At 40.0% G+C, this 13,673-nt stretch overlaps 1 protein-coding gene across 1 annotated transcript; it reads right to left on the minus strand.

Annotated features, from left to right (window-relative positions):
* Positions 1 to 938: 938 nt before the first annotated feature.
* LOC137946387 (leucine-rich repeat receptor-like serine/threonine-protein kinase BAM1) lies at positions 939 to 4,654 on the minus strand. Its single transcript, XM_068792658.1, has 2 exons — positions 1,926 to 4,654; positions 939 to 1,482 (listed from the first exon to the last, which is right to left on the minus strand). The coding sequence occupies exons 1-2, from the start codon at positions 4,462 to 4,464 to the stop codon at positions 1,109 to 1,111; spliced, it is 2,913 nt and encodes a 970-aa protein (XP_068648759.1). The 5' UTR covers positions 4,465 to 4,654; the 3' UTR covers positions 939 to 1,108.
* Between the last annotated feature and the right edge of the window lie 9,019 nt (positions 4,655 to 13,673).

Raw genomic sequence — 13,673 nt, forward strand, 5'->3', positions numbered from 1 at the left:
ACCATTTTGTTGAGGGGTATAGGCAAACTCATTAGACAAATATTCCTTAGTGTTATCAAACTTATGGATTTGAATTTTCTTCCCAAATTGTGTCAAAACCATAACATGAAAGTTTTTAAAGATAGGAAGAATCTCTAATCGTTTATCAACAAAAGTAACAAAGTATTTAACTTGAGAAATATTAGAGACACATGAAGGTCCCCATACATCAGAGTGTATTAATGCAAAAGGAACAACACTTGTAGTTGTAAGACGAGGAAAATATGTACTCCTAATGTGTTTACTTAATTGACAAACCTCACAATTGAAAGTAGAAAGTGATTTTAAAGACGAAAGTAAATAATCGACTTCTTACTACAAAAAAAAAATGGCACAAGGAAAATAAATAAATAATAAAAAACTTTGGAATACTAAAAAGAAACCATAACTACGAGTCCTGAAAATCAATGCTTTGATATCATGTTAAATTTGGTCCAAGGCCCATCCCAAAATGACTAGCCACATAGGAAACCTTTTATGCCAACTAATAAACTTAAGATATTTTATCTCACTAATCCATATCAGACTATTCCTTAACATATAGCTCATATCACACAACTCAATGCCATGTATTGGTTCACATTTTTTGCTTTAACATTAACAAAAAATAAAAATAAAACTGAAGATTGAAAGGCTCCCAACAATAATATAGTACTCCCAAACGAACTTACATGTGTTTACCGATGAAAAGCTGAAGAAATAATTTGCATTATGATATAGTACCAATAATAATAATAATAATAATAATAATTATTATAATAATAATTATTATTTTTATTATTATTGTTGTTATTGTTGTTGTTGTTGTTGTTGTTGTTGTCGTTGTTATTATTAGTATTGTTATAGTAAAGAAAGATTAGAAGAGTGGAGGTATAAGAAGAAGCTCCCAAGTCACAAAGTGAGTAGTGGCCTTTATATTATTATTCACAAGTTCCCTAATGCCCCATGCAAAGGCTTGTATGAAATTTAATCCTCACTCTAAGCCCTAAGGCCTAACCTCCTTAAATAGGATAATTATAATTAGACAATGATTTATTAAAAAAAAAAAAAAAAAAGGAAAAAATAGACATCAAGAGAAGGGAAGGAAGTTGGGTCGACGTTGTGGGCCGACAGAGGAGGAAGAGGTAGTGTGTCGAGGGAACTCGTCCAACATTTGGACAACTTCTCTCATGGTGGGCCTCTCGACGCTATTATCCTGAATGCAGAGGGTGGCCACGAAAAACAAATGGACGGCTTCGTCGGTTGGGACCACCGTCAATCTGGGATCGATGACTCGGACGACTTCATCTCTTTGGCCCTTGGTCGCTCTCCGCGCCCATTGAACGATGTCCACCCCGTCGCCGAAGTCGCCCACTGGTCGCCGGCCGGTGATTAGTTCCAACAGAACCACCCCGAAGCTGTAAACATCGCTCTTCTCGTCCACCTTCAGAGTGTACGCGTACTCTGTTATAAGTTAGAAAACGAATTCAGAATCGATTCAGGTGTAACGTTACAGGAAAAGAAGAGGGGAAACCAGTGTGTCGCCCTGTCGGCTCTTTCGCGATAAAGGATAATTTAAAAACACAGTTACATGAAGACTTCAGTGTCAGAATCTGACTGTCAGATTCTGATTTCTGAACTCAGAAGACGAAACACAAGGGTCGTCGTTAGGGAATCGGAATCGTCGCCTCTTCGGCATGCAAACATGAGACAAACTCCCAATGGAGTCGTCAATCATGTCTGTGTCAGATTAAGACTTTTTCCCATTTTAGGTTTTCTCTGGGTTCCATCAGTAATTCCATTCCAGGCTTCCACCCGTTCGATGAACATAAGGAAAAAAAAAAAAAAAAAAAAGGTGTAGTTGTATGCCGGAAATAGCCTCGTGTTCAGAGGAAAGGTCTTCATACCTGGAGCGATGTAGCCGTACGATCCTGCAATGGCTGACATGCACTCAGAGGTGCCGCCGTCCTGCAAGAACTTGGCCAATCCGAAGTCTGCAACGTGAGCTTCAAAGCTTGAATTCAGCAAAATGTTATTACTCTTCACGTCTCTGTGTATTATCAATGGAGAGCAATCATGATGCAAGTAACAGAGCCCTTTTGCCGCCTCCATCGCGATCTTGTACCTCAGATCCCACCTCAGAAACCCTCCCCTCTTCCCGTGCAGTGCTTCTCCCAAACTCCCGTTTCGCATGTACTCGTACACCAACACGTTCGTTTCCGAATTCGAACAGAAGGCCAGTAATCTGACTATGTTCCTGTGTTTGATGTTGCCCAGTGTCTCTATCTCCGCTTTGAACCCATGATCATGACTGTGGGTTCCAAACCCTAGAAGCTTCTTCACTGCTATCTCCTCCCCATTGGACATTTTCCCCAGATACACGATCCCCGCGCCCCCGCGTCCGATCACGTTCGAATCCCTCATGCATTCCAGGATGTCCCCAATCGTGAAATCCACCTTCTGGAATGTGGTCATCTTCCACGAACCACTCCTCGACCGCTTCAATGACTTGGCTTTAACTATCGCCACTGCGGCAAATACCAAGGAGCACATCAGCAGCCCCAGTGCGAAAACCAGCTTGAAGTCTCCCGGAACCTTCTTAGGTTGAACGCCCATGGAAGTGAAATTACACGGGTTATTCAACACTAGTCCACACAGTTTCGGATTTCCCGCAAAAGTTGACGCATTGAAATAGGCAAATTGACCGGTTTCGGGCAATTTCCCGGAGAGATCATTGAAGGAAAAGTCGGCCAGTGTTAAACTTTTCATGACTCCGATTAACTTGGGTATACTCTGGTTCAGCTGGTTGTGGGACAAATTCAAGTAATTCAGTATACGGATTTGAGAAATTTCAGGTGGGATGGGGCCTGAGAAGTTGTTCTGACTAAGATCCAAGTATGTTAGATGGCTGCAATTCGAGATTTCGGGAGGGATTTGCTCTGAGAACCCGTTTCGGCTTAAATCTAGCTTTAGGATTTGGTGAAGCTCCCCAATGGAAGGTGGAAGCTGGCTGGTGAACTGGTTTTGGCTGAGCAGCAGGATTTGGAGGGAACTGAAGTTTGAAACTGAAGATGGAAGGGATCCAGAGAAGAGATTGTTGGAGAGGTTGAGCTCACCCAACTTAGTTGGCCTTAAGCTAGTGTTGGTGTTCTCTAGCAAAGTACCTGACAAGTAGTTGTTATGTAAGTCCATAAGATGAACTTGGGGCAAGTATAGGAAGCTGTTAGGGATTGTACCATTCAGGTAGTTCTGACCCAGTCTGACCCTGGTGAGAGTAACGCAGGTTCCTAAAATCTCTGGAATTGGACCAAACAAGAAATTCTTGAAGAGAATAAGTACCTTTAGCTGATTTGAAGAACAGAGGCCTCGAGGGATCATGCCAGTGAGCTTATTTGAAGACAGATCAAGAATTTGAATTTTCTGGTTCAGACCGAGAGTCTCGGGGATTACCCCTGTCAAGTTGTTCGACCAGAGGCTCAAGGTTTGCAAATATGGCAATTCTGCTACAAAATCTGGTATGGACCCATGTAATCTGTTCATGAACAAGTTCAGAAGGGACAAGTTCTGAAGATTGATGAACTGAGAAGGGATCTCTCCAGTAAGTGCATTATTGGAAAGATCAAGATTGACTAAGCTTGTTAGGTTGCCCAAGGCTTTCGGGATTGGACCTGACAAGAGGTTTGCATGTAAGTAGAGTGTATCAAGCATCTGCAATTGACCTAATTGGTGAGGAAGCTGTCCATCCAGTCCACAAGAAGAAAGGTCCAAATGTACCAAATTCACCAGATTTCCAAGTTGTTCTGGAATTCCATCTTCAAAAACATTGAAATATCCCAAGTACAGCTCTTTCAGGTTTAGGAGATTACCCAACTCACCTGGAATTCTGCCTTTCAGTTCATTTCCTTCCAGTCCCAAGTACTCCAAACTCACCATGTCCCCGTATTCTGACGGGATTTTCCCTTGAAAGTAGTTCCCTCCTAGGTCCAAGTACTTGATTTTTGCCAAGCTAGAGACGCCCAGAGGAAGAAGACCTGTCAAGTTGTTGTTGTATGCATCAAACACTTCCAAATTGGGCAGAGCAGAGTAGTCCCAGTCTATGCTGCCAGTGAACTCATTGTTGGAGATGTTAAGCTCTACCAGCCGGTCAAGCCTTGTGATCACTGGAGGAACAGAATCTATGAGATCCAAATTCGAGATGTCCAAGGAGACCACTCTGTCATTCTCGCATAGGATTCCAGCCCACGAGCACACCGAACTGAGATTCGACATGTCCCAGCTCTCCAGTGGAGAACCAGTGAACTCAAGACCTTGTTTCAGTGAGGATAATGCAAGGCCATCGCTGATCAGAGAAGAAGAGTCACAAGTACAGACAAGAGATAGGAGTGCTAGGAGGACAAATGTTACCATGGTTTCAACACTTTTCAGGTCCAAATGAGTTCTCCCCATCTGGGTATGGAAGGATTTAGAGAGATTTTGGGTTTGAATGTCTGAAAGAGCTTGATTCTAACAGTTGAAGATGGGAAAGAGAGAGGAATCTGAGAAACTCGAGGTGGGTCTAGCACTAGAAAAACAAGCATCTTTGAAGAGGAGCCTTCACATTCAAGGAAGAAAGAACACAAGCGAGTCCTTTTTTCTCCTTTTGTAGGAAGAGGGGTTTCTGGCTTTTCTCTTTACGTCCTGGAGATCCCAGAGAGAAGAAGACTGAGACATGTATTTTCTGCTAAGAAGCTGTTGAACCTTCTTTAGTCTGAGAAAAGCAGGGAAAAGAAGGTGTTTTAAACTTAGAAAAAGGCCGTTGAATAACAGAAATTTAAAGTTGAGATTAAGGTGAAAAAAAAGAAAAAGAAGAAGAAAGGAAAAGAGATTCTGTCTCTTTATGCGACTGACAGTAATGCCCTTCAACTCCTTTTAAATCATGCGTGAATCCTCCGCTTTCAACAATGGCTACCAAATAGGAGCTTTCTTTTTCCACTTTTGTGATGAACAAGAAACAAACTTTGTTTTTCCAGTTTCCAACTCTTTGATGCTTCAATAAGGCAAAACCAGAATGTAAGTTCGGATGTAGGTTTATCACCAAAAGTCATCATCATGACCAAAAGTCTCACCTGTGCTGAAGTCTTCTACTTAAAATTTTCTCTTTCGTTTACCTCCGAACTCTGGTTCTGCTGCTTCTCCCAGAAAAAAAAGATAAAAACAGATAAATTGGCTAAACTAAGTAGTGATATCAGTTCTGAAATTCTTTTTATCTTTCTATATGAAAACATCACCTTGCCCATTGTTTGACAAACCAAATGAAGATTTGAAAGAAAACCTTAAAACTCTTAAAAGGCCAATACTTCGTGGGGTACTTCTGTCCATCCACGGTAAGTTTTCTTTTCTGGTAAAAAATAGAAGCATGCCGGCAGATGTTCTATCTTCTCTGGAAGTTTCACCTTTTCTTTACTGCTTCAGCAGGAACTACAGCATAAATGGGATTAAAATTATGTAAGCTATAACTTATTATTTGTATCCAGACATGATTTCTCTGAGACATATAATCATACACATAGGACCCCTTTTTGAGTAGTTTGAGTTGTTAACTGTCTCACCTTGATTGATAAGGCAGATGCCACCTCTATCATGACCAGGAAACACGACCATTTCTGCTTTCTAAATGCAGGAAGGGAAGACCATGACTGTGATGAGCTTTTGATGCATGCAGAGAAGGATACATAAAATCTTGGGGGATAAAGAAGAAGAAGTGATGATAAGTGATATAAAGTAGAAGTGATGATGAATGATAGAGAGGATGGGATCATTGTTTTGATGGCCATAAACAACTACATGATGTGTAATATAATAATGGTGATATTAGGGTAGGAGAGAATCAAGAAGCTTTCCCTCCACCCCTACTTTATTCCTTCTCCTTGCTTGCCTGAGGAGAGATGGGACCAACTCTCAATGTGTGTATTTGTGCTTGAAGAGAATAGTCTTAAAGAGAAGGCTGGAAAAGTAAAGAGAGAAAGAAATGTGCTTTGATCCCCTCTCCACTATTAAAAATGCATGACCCCTCCTCACATGGAAAAGAGTGCTCTTGTATGAACTTGAAGGGCAGAGCTTTGCCTGTCAAAGTAGCTTTTGTTTATTTGGCTGGTGGAAGGAAAAACCCATTCCGCAGAGCAGCCCCTATGAAGTGTCACCATTCCATTTTCTAAAGGGCATCTGGGGCCCTTTCTGAGCGGTCATCATCTCCAGATTTAGGCCATGGGAGCCCTTTTGAAGGGTCACTCTCTTTATTGCCTTAGGATATGAGGAAATTCATGTCATGCTAAATAGAAAATCCAGCTGAATAAAGGCTTGCTGGCTGCTTGCTGGGAGCCCTCAGTGGTCAAGTACAGACAATCTTTAGACTTCAGGTTTCTGTCATGGATTTCTTTTACCCCTCGCTGGTTTACCTTCTGCTTATGGTCGCGTCTTTCTTGAGCAGCTTCCTTGTGTTTATCAGGAGAGACATCACAGATTTTGTTCTGCTCAGCAGAACATATCTCACAGGTTGTAGACATGCGAAGCTTGACAAGAAAGTGGCAGAGAGAACCGTTGACCCGACTCAATTATCTCATTTACCTTTCTGTTAACAGTTTGGATGGGATTCATCGGCTCATTCAGTTCGAAACAACGTTGGCAAAGGATAGTTGTGAAAGAGCAGAGACCAGAGATTGCAATCAAAACTGGATGAAAGCATCTGATGAACATGGCTACTTGGTAAAGAAAAAGACAACAAGGGAAAGATGGAAGCTAAAGAAGAAAGAAAGCAATGTCCCAGTGTTTTCCACCCTCCCTTTAAGACCCATTTAAGATGCCAAACTTCTCTCTCTCTCTCTCTCTACCCAGCCAGGCTTACAGGAGAAGGAAGTATCTGCAGAAGGTGCTACGTGAGACTTCTTCTCTTTTCTCTATCCATCTCTAGTGGGAAGAAAAGCATCTGAGAGTGGCAATACGGGATTGAAGATAAAGTGACCTTAAAATTATTCACAGGAAATGAATGCACAGCTCCCTAGTGTGATGGCAGGGAAGCTCCAATGAAATCACAAAAAGCTCTTCCCACTCACCACTGTTTGATTTTTCAATACATTGGGTTTTCCAACACTTTTGGTTATCACAACACAAGCCTTCTCAAAAGTCCAACCTCAGTCTCAGACACAGTGGACTGGAAGAAAACAAAACAAACCCATCTCAGTAAACACTGCCCAGAATTGTCTCTTCAACTCATTTTTGAAATTTTACACCAAAAGGAGATAAAAGCCAGTGAGATATTGGTATTTGTGTCCTTGAGAAGACTTCATTGTGTTTGCGGCTGTGTTGATATCTAAGAGGATTTGGGGTTAAAAATCATTTGGAATTGATAGTCTGGGGAGGCTTTTACTGACCACTGCAGACCATTCTTTTGAATTTAGTCACCCAGTGGAGTAAAACTGACATGGTTTTAGAAGACGCAGAGTTGGGGACCACCTTGTAAAATCAGCTTTCTGCTGCCAACCCTGCTCTGGTAGAACCCATCTTGGAAATCTTATGTTGCAAAAAAAAAAAAAACTTCAAAGCATGACATATGCTCTCCTTTGAGGAATGGACACATTGCCATCACAAGTGGAACCATTTGCATCCTCATTGTCACATATCAGATAGCGTGAGAGAAGAAATTTATAGAATTAAGAACTGCATCTGAGTGATGATTTGTTTTTAATTTATCCAAATAAAAACCCTAATTTGTATTTCAAAATAGTCTAAGGCCATTTTATAAGTAGGTCAATAATAATAATAATAACAACAACAATGAAAAAAGAATGTGACCTGTTGATCCCTAATTACTATGTTTCATTCATTGGACGTCATGTGTAAGGGATCAGGGACCCTTCTTCCTATAAAACCGATGTGGATTGCAAACAAAACGATCATGTTGCCCCTCTTCGGTACTGGCATCACTACTCGATTGAGCCAAGTCCTCTCGGGGTAATTCCGATAAGAACAACCAATGGTCTATTGTTATTGGAAACTCTATTGATTAGAGTAGCTAATGGGTGTCCAAGGTTCCAAGCATTTAATTCATCTATTTATTTATTTGTTAATGATTGTACAATTATTTTTAGTGAGAAATTCATCTAGTCATCAATCATGAGATTAACACATAGTTATTTAGTGGCTGAGGAGGTGTCTTACTATTTGACTAATTTTGATTGATTTATAGTTGTGCTACCATTAATTGCATAACTACAAATTCATCTTCTCACCAAATCAAGAGGTAAATCATGACACAATCTCATATGAAAGTCTATCTAGGAATTAGATGTTTTCAATAAGAACCCATTTTTTAAGATATTTTAGGAAACAATTTTGTTAAGTCTACAAGCTTAATTAGAAAGCTTTTTGTTGGAATCCTATGTGAACTATGCTTGCCAAAGAGAGTGATTTCGTGGAGACCATGGACTAGTAGGAATCATGGTCAAAGTCGCAGAGCAATGAAGAGTCCTGCCATAGACATGGAGTTTGTGTGTGATGAGAAATCATGCACAATTGAGATTGTCTAATTTGGAAAAAAAATCTTCATCATAGGATTAGGGGTGTTCATTCCAATTCGAATTTGATTCTTGTAAGGCTAAGGCCTATACATAGTTGTAATATTTTTGTTTTGAATAACAAAATAGAAATTGGAGATCACAATTGTGATTAGAATTCTAGAAAAATCTCTTCCTCCTTTCTTCTTCCATGTTCTTATTTTTTAATTGATTTTATTTCTCTAATAATTGGTATCAAAGCTCAACAATACAGGCTAAAACACATTCATCTTTGAAGCCACGACCTTGATGTGTGTGTGTGTGTGTCGGGAGGGGGGGGGGGGTGGGGGGGGTGGGGGGTGGGATGGTAGTTGAGTCAACTCAAACTGGTCGACTTGCCTTCGCATCTACTATAGCAACACAACTCGATAGCTCGAGTCGGTCGAACCTTACCTGAGATCTCTATTTTAGCCATTTTTTATTCAGTTTGACTAGGTCTTTCATCCAAAAATCCATTTTTTCCAAAACGTCTAAAAGCTCTCCAATGCACTTTTGCAACTAATTTGAAAAGAAACTTAGGATTCATGACTTCCAACAATGACTCAAATTCCTTTCCTCCACTACCAAAATATGATGGAAAGATAATTTTGAGCATTGGATGGTTCAAATGGACGTACTGTTTTGGTATAAAGGGTCTTGACAACATCAAGAATGAATTCCAAGATGTGGAAAATATCTCAATTCTTGCAACTGAATAGAAGACCATGTGGGAGAATCAAAAGGAAGGCAACAATGCACTCTACAACATCATGCAGATTGATGACTCAATTTTCATGAAGATCATCACAACCCAAATAGTGAAAGAAGTGTGGGACACCTTAATAAAAGTGCATAAGGGTGTGGAAAAGGTCCAAGAAATGAGTCTTCAAAATCAAACACACCAGTTTGAGCTCTTGTAATAGGTGAAGACGGAATCCGTCTCTGAGTAGTTCAATTGCCTTTGTTACAAGGTGGGACCCACCATGATCACACGAGCTAGTGGGACCCACCGTGATCACGTGAGGTGGCATTGTTGATTTTTACGACTCCATGGATTTAGCTCATGGAGAAAAAGGTAGAGAGACCCATTGGGAGAAAACCAGACGAAGAAGAGGTTATGGACTTGAGGTCCTAACCCTCCCCCTAAAGCTTAATTTATAGATTAATCAAACTACTGTATTATAATAATACCCCTAAACTTAGGATTTAGGTTTAGGGTTTTAACCCTAGAACTTTATCTTAATTACATCAATGCTATCTATATGAGATGACTCTTTATTTACTATCCTGCCATCATTGTATGAGTTTGTGGGCCTTCTCCTTGATATATGGGCCTTGAGCCCATCTTCCACATCTCTTGGATGTGTAGGTCTTCCTTGGTCTTATGAGCTTGGGCCCATCTTCTAACACACTTGGATATGTAGGCCTTCCTTGGCCGTGTGGGCTTGGGCCCATATTCCAACACTCCACCTCAAGCTGAGAGTGAGAGAACAACATGAACTCCTAGCTTGCTGCAAATGATGTTAATTTTTTTTGTAAAATGTGGCACATCTTCCAACACTCTTCCGACCTCAACGTTGGTGCTTTCCTTCATGAGGCCCAACCAGCATAAGAAAAGTCGAAGTAAAATCACTTTAAGTCGTATGACATTACTCTTTAATCCAGTCAAATAACTCATGCTAGATGTTTGGTACACTCTTATTTTCTGTAGGTAGTGTCACTTCTATTAATGTAGATAGTGGGTTTATACGTTGTTTTAACCTCCATCACCATGTCCCTCCACAGGACAACGACTCTCAACTGGTAGGAGTAATAAATTTCAATTTATGGGGGTAGTGGGCTTATTTATCATGGTGTCCCAATCCGAACACCGACTCTCATGGTGTCCCAACTGTGATATTTTTGAGAGTTAAATAAATGATGGTGTCCCAATCTAGGCACTGGCTCTCATGGTGTCCCAACCATGATATTTTTGAGAGTCAAATAAATTATGGTATGAGACAAGATATTAAGGCCACCTCTTCTTCAATAATAATGTCTCGTCCAAGAGACATAATAGCAGTAGTAACGGGTTTGGGCCCATATAGTTAACGAACCAAAATAATCCTTGTAAAAATGACCAATGAAAAAAAATCCAATGCAAATATCTGTACCAAATAATATGCTGACCAAGGAATAATCTGTCAATACTTCAAAATAATAATCCAGACAGAGAAAAAATACCGAGTCGAGTTAAATAGTAGATCTATAAATTGGGTCTTGGATACATATACCGAGGCAAAAAATAAGTGGCCCGAGTCAGTTGACCCAGACCGAGTTGACTTGGTCTGAGTTGAACTGGGTTGACTCGGCATAACGTAAGCATCCTCGGTTCAGCGGGTTTGCTGGGTTAACTCACCCGATTTGGGTTGCGGCAGAACAGCCCAGCCCGACACTAATTAATTCTGGTTTCCTAACTTAGGAAACATATAATTCTTCGCATCTTCTTCCCCGATGTTGAAGTACTCGACGGACACAGTCTAGAAAAAGCAACTCATGATTGCCGAGCACAAAAGATAATCTTTCTTGCAAATCAATTTAGTCTCTATATTACGGGAAATCAGCAACCTCTGTTTCAAAGATCACGGATAAGCAACAACATATGAGTTTTCGCAAAAAATAGATCTCTATAAATGGCAATGGAGCACCAATTTTGCTAGAGAAAATCAAAGAGAGATCAACGTAATAACTTCTGAGGATTAATATGGATTGATAGAACACTTATCGAGCAGAGACTTCGGCTCAGTGCCAAAGATATATATTCAAAGGTCATATTCGACAACAACAATGGGATTGGTAGAGATTTTTTTTTTCCCGAAGATAGTTGCATCAGACCGATTTGATCCTACAAGAGTCGAAAAACGTCTCCTACTTTCCCACGGTGCCAAATAGCTCAGGAATAGCAAGGCAACCAAGAAATCAATTTTCTGGATTGAGGATAGATTACGAGATGAATGGCAGAGACAACTCTATGACTTTCGACAAAATAGTAGCAACGATGTTCTCTGTTAATGGAGCACTAGAAATGGCGGCAGTAGCCACGACAGTGATGGGGAGGCTGCGACTGAGGACGGTAAGTTGGACAGGTCGGCCGATAAAATAAAATAAATGGCAAAAGATGGCTATGTTTGGAACTTGAATTCCGCCTCGACAAAAATGCTTCCTCTCTGTCTGCACGTGTTTCTCTCTTCACTAGTCTCTAAGATGGCGATCAACGACGCCGGTCACCTCGACTATGGTGACGAAAGGTCCGGACTCAGAAGCTCTCATGAGGACGTCGAGGTACACCCGTTGGCATGTTTGTTGTCTAGCCGAGTTCACTCGGACTGGATTCATTTGATAATTTGAAAAATAAATTATGAGAATGTGACAAAGTTATGGATGGGCAATCTGAAAAAAAGAATACAAGGAATGTAGGTACTAACACGAGCAACAAAAAAACTATGGGCACCTGAAAAAAAACCATAGTCGGAATCCTGAAAATCAATGCTCTGATACCATGTTGATTTTCAGGGCATGGATTTAACTCATGGAGAAAAAGGGAGAGAGCCCCATTGGGAAAAAACCAGAGGAAGAAGTGGTTATGGACTTGATGTCCTAACCCTCTCCCTAAAGCTCAATTTATAGATTAATCAAACTACTGTATTACAATAATACCCCTGAACTTAGGGTTTAGGGTTTTAACCCTAGAACTTTATCCTAATTACATCAATGTCATCTATATGAGATGACTCTTTATTTACCATCCTGCCATCATTGTATGGGCATGTGGGCCTTCTCCTTGATATATGGGCCTCGAGCCAATCTTCCACATCTCTTGGATGTGTGGGTCTTCCTTGGTCTTATGGGCTTGGACCCATCTTCTAACACACTTGGATATGTGGGCCTTCCTTGGTCATGTGGGCTTGGGCCCATATTCCAACAAGTATGATGAGTCATCACACAAGTTGGAATCCTTATCACATGAGTTGGAAGATTTGGCTATCTTCCTTGATTAATGTAATTGATTTATCTTCCCTTGATTTATGTAAATTTGGATAATCATGATTGATGTAATTAGGGATATTAGGGATCATATCTTATCTCTTAATATGTAATTGAAGTAGTATAAATAGGGTTCTTAGTTGAAAAATTCAATCAAACTCTCCACTTCTCAACTCGTGAAGAATCTCTCTCTAGCCTAAACTATTTTTCTCTCTTTTCTCTTCTTTCCTCTCTTCCCGGTCTCTCTCTCTCTCTCTCTCTCTCTCTCTCTCTCTCTCTCTCTCTCTCTTGTTCTTTTTCTTCTCCCTCTCTCATCTTGCTCGAGGTTTCAATCATGGGGTCCCAAATTCAATATGGTATCAGAGCATCAAATTTAATTTCCCCACATCAAAAGAATGCTCTAAGAAGTTATGATCAAACCTACTCATATCCATTAATTGAGTTGTTTGAGAACTCTACTCAATTTTGTGAGTTTTTGGAGAATTTTTTGAAAGCCACGAGGTAGTTGATTGTTATTGGAAAATCAAGCATTGAATATTGTGTTTTAAATAAAAGGAATCAAGCACAAAATAAGAAAGGAAGTTGCTAGTTGACACCTATCCATTTGAAGAAAGATTGTTGTTTTTGAAGATTTTACAATATCTTCTTGATTAAGCCTGATTTTGTTTGATTTTTGATCAATTATATCTTGTCTAATTCATGAGGAACTGAATATATTTTTATCCCAATTTGGAGTCAAATATATTTTTCGAATGATTTTGGAAAGATCTAATTTGGAATTGCTACCTTACCTTACCTTACTTGATCTCATGCTTATTGATTGATTTTTGTTATTCACTACAAGGAAGAGTAGAGAATTAATTTATATAAATTTTTGTCCAGAAATTTGACTGGCCTAAGAGGGTTCCCTCCTTACCTAAATACTTGATAAGTTTGGGTTCTCCTCCCATCTACCCGAGCTAGCCTTGTTTGGTCTTGAATCTCCAAGTAGCTTACTTAGGCTACTTCAAATTTGAGTACATTATTACCCTTGAAAATCCTCTTATGGTTGAAGAATACATGGGT

Source organism: Aristolochia californica, unplaced genomic scaffold, assembly GCF_029961685.1.
Source record: "Aristolochia californica isolate CCGP_79_NKW_82.1479 unplaced genomic scaffold, dmAriCali1.0.hap1 SCAF_12, whole genome shotgun sequence".
Classification (NCBI taxonomy): Eukaryota; Viridiplantae; Streptophyta; class Magnoliopsida; order Piperales; family Aristolochiaceae; genus Aristolochia; species Aristolochia californica.

Excerpts from the sequence above, each read along its gene's own strand:
- LOC137946387 (XM_068792658.1), bottom strand. The coding sequence starts at position 4,464 with ATGGGGAGAACTCATTTGGACCTGAAAAGTGTTGAAACCATGGTAACA. Across the intron at positions 1,483-1,925 it reads GTACGGCTACATCGCTCCAG|AGTACGCGTACACTCTGAAG; the intron begins GTATGAAGACCT and ends AACTTATAACAG.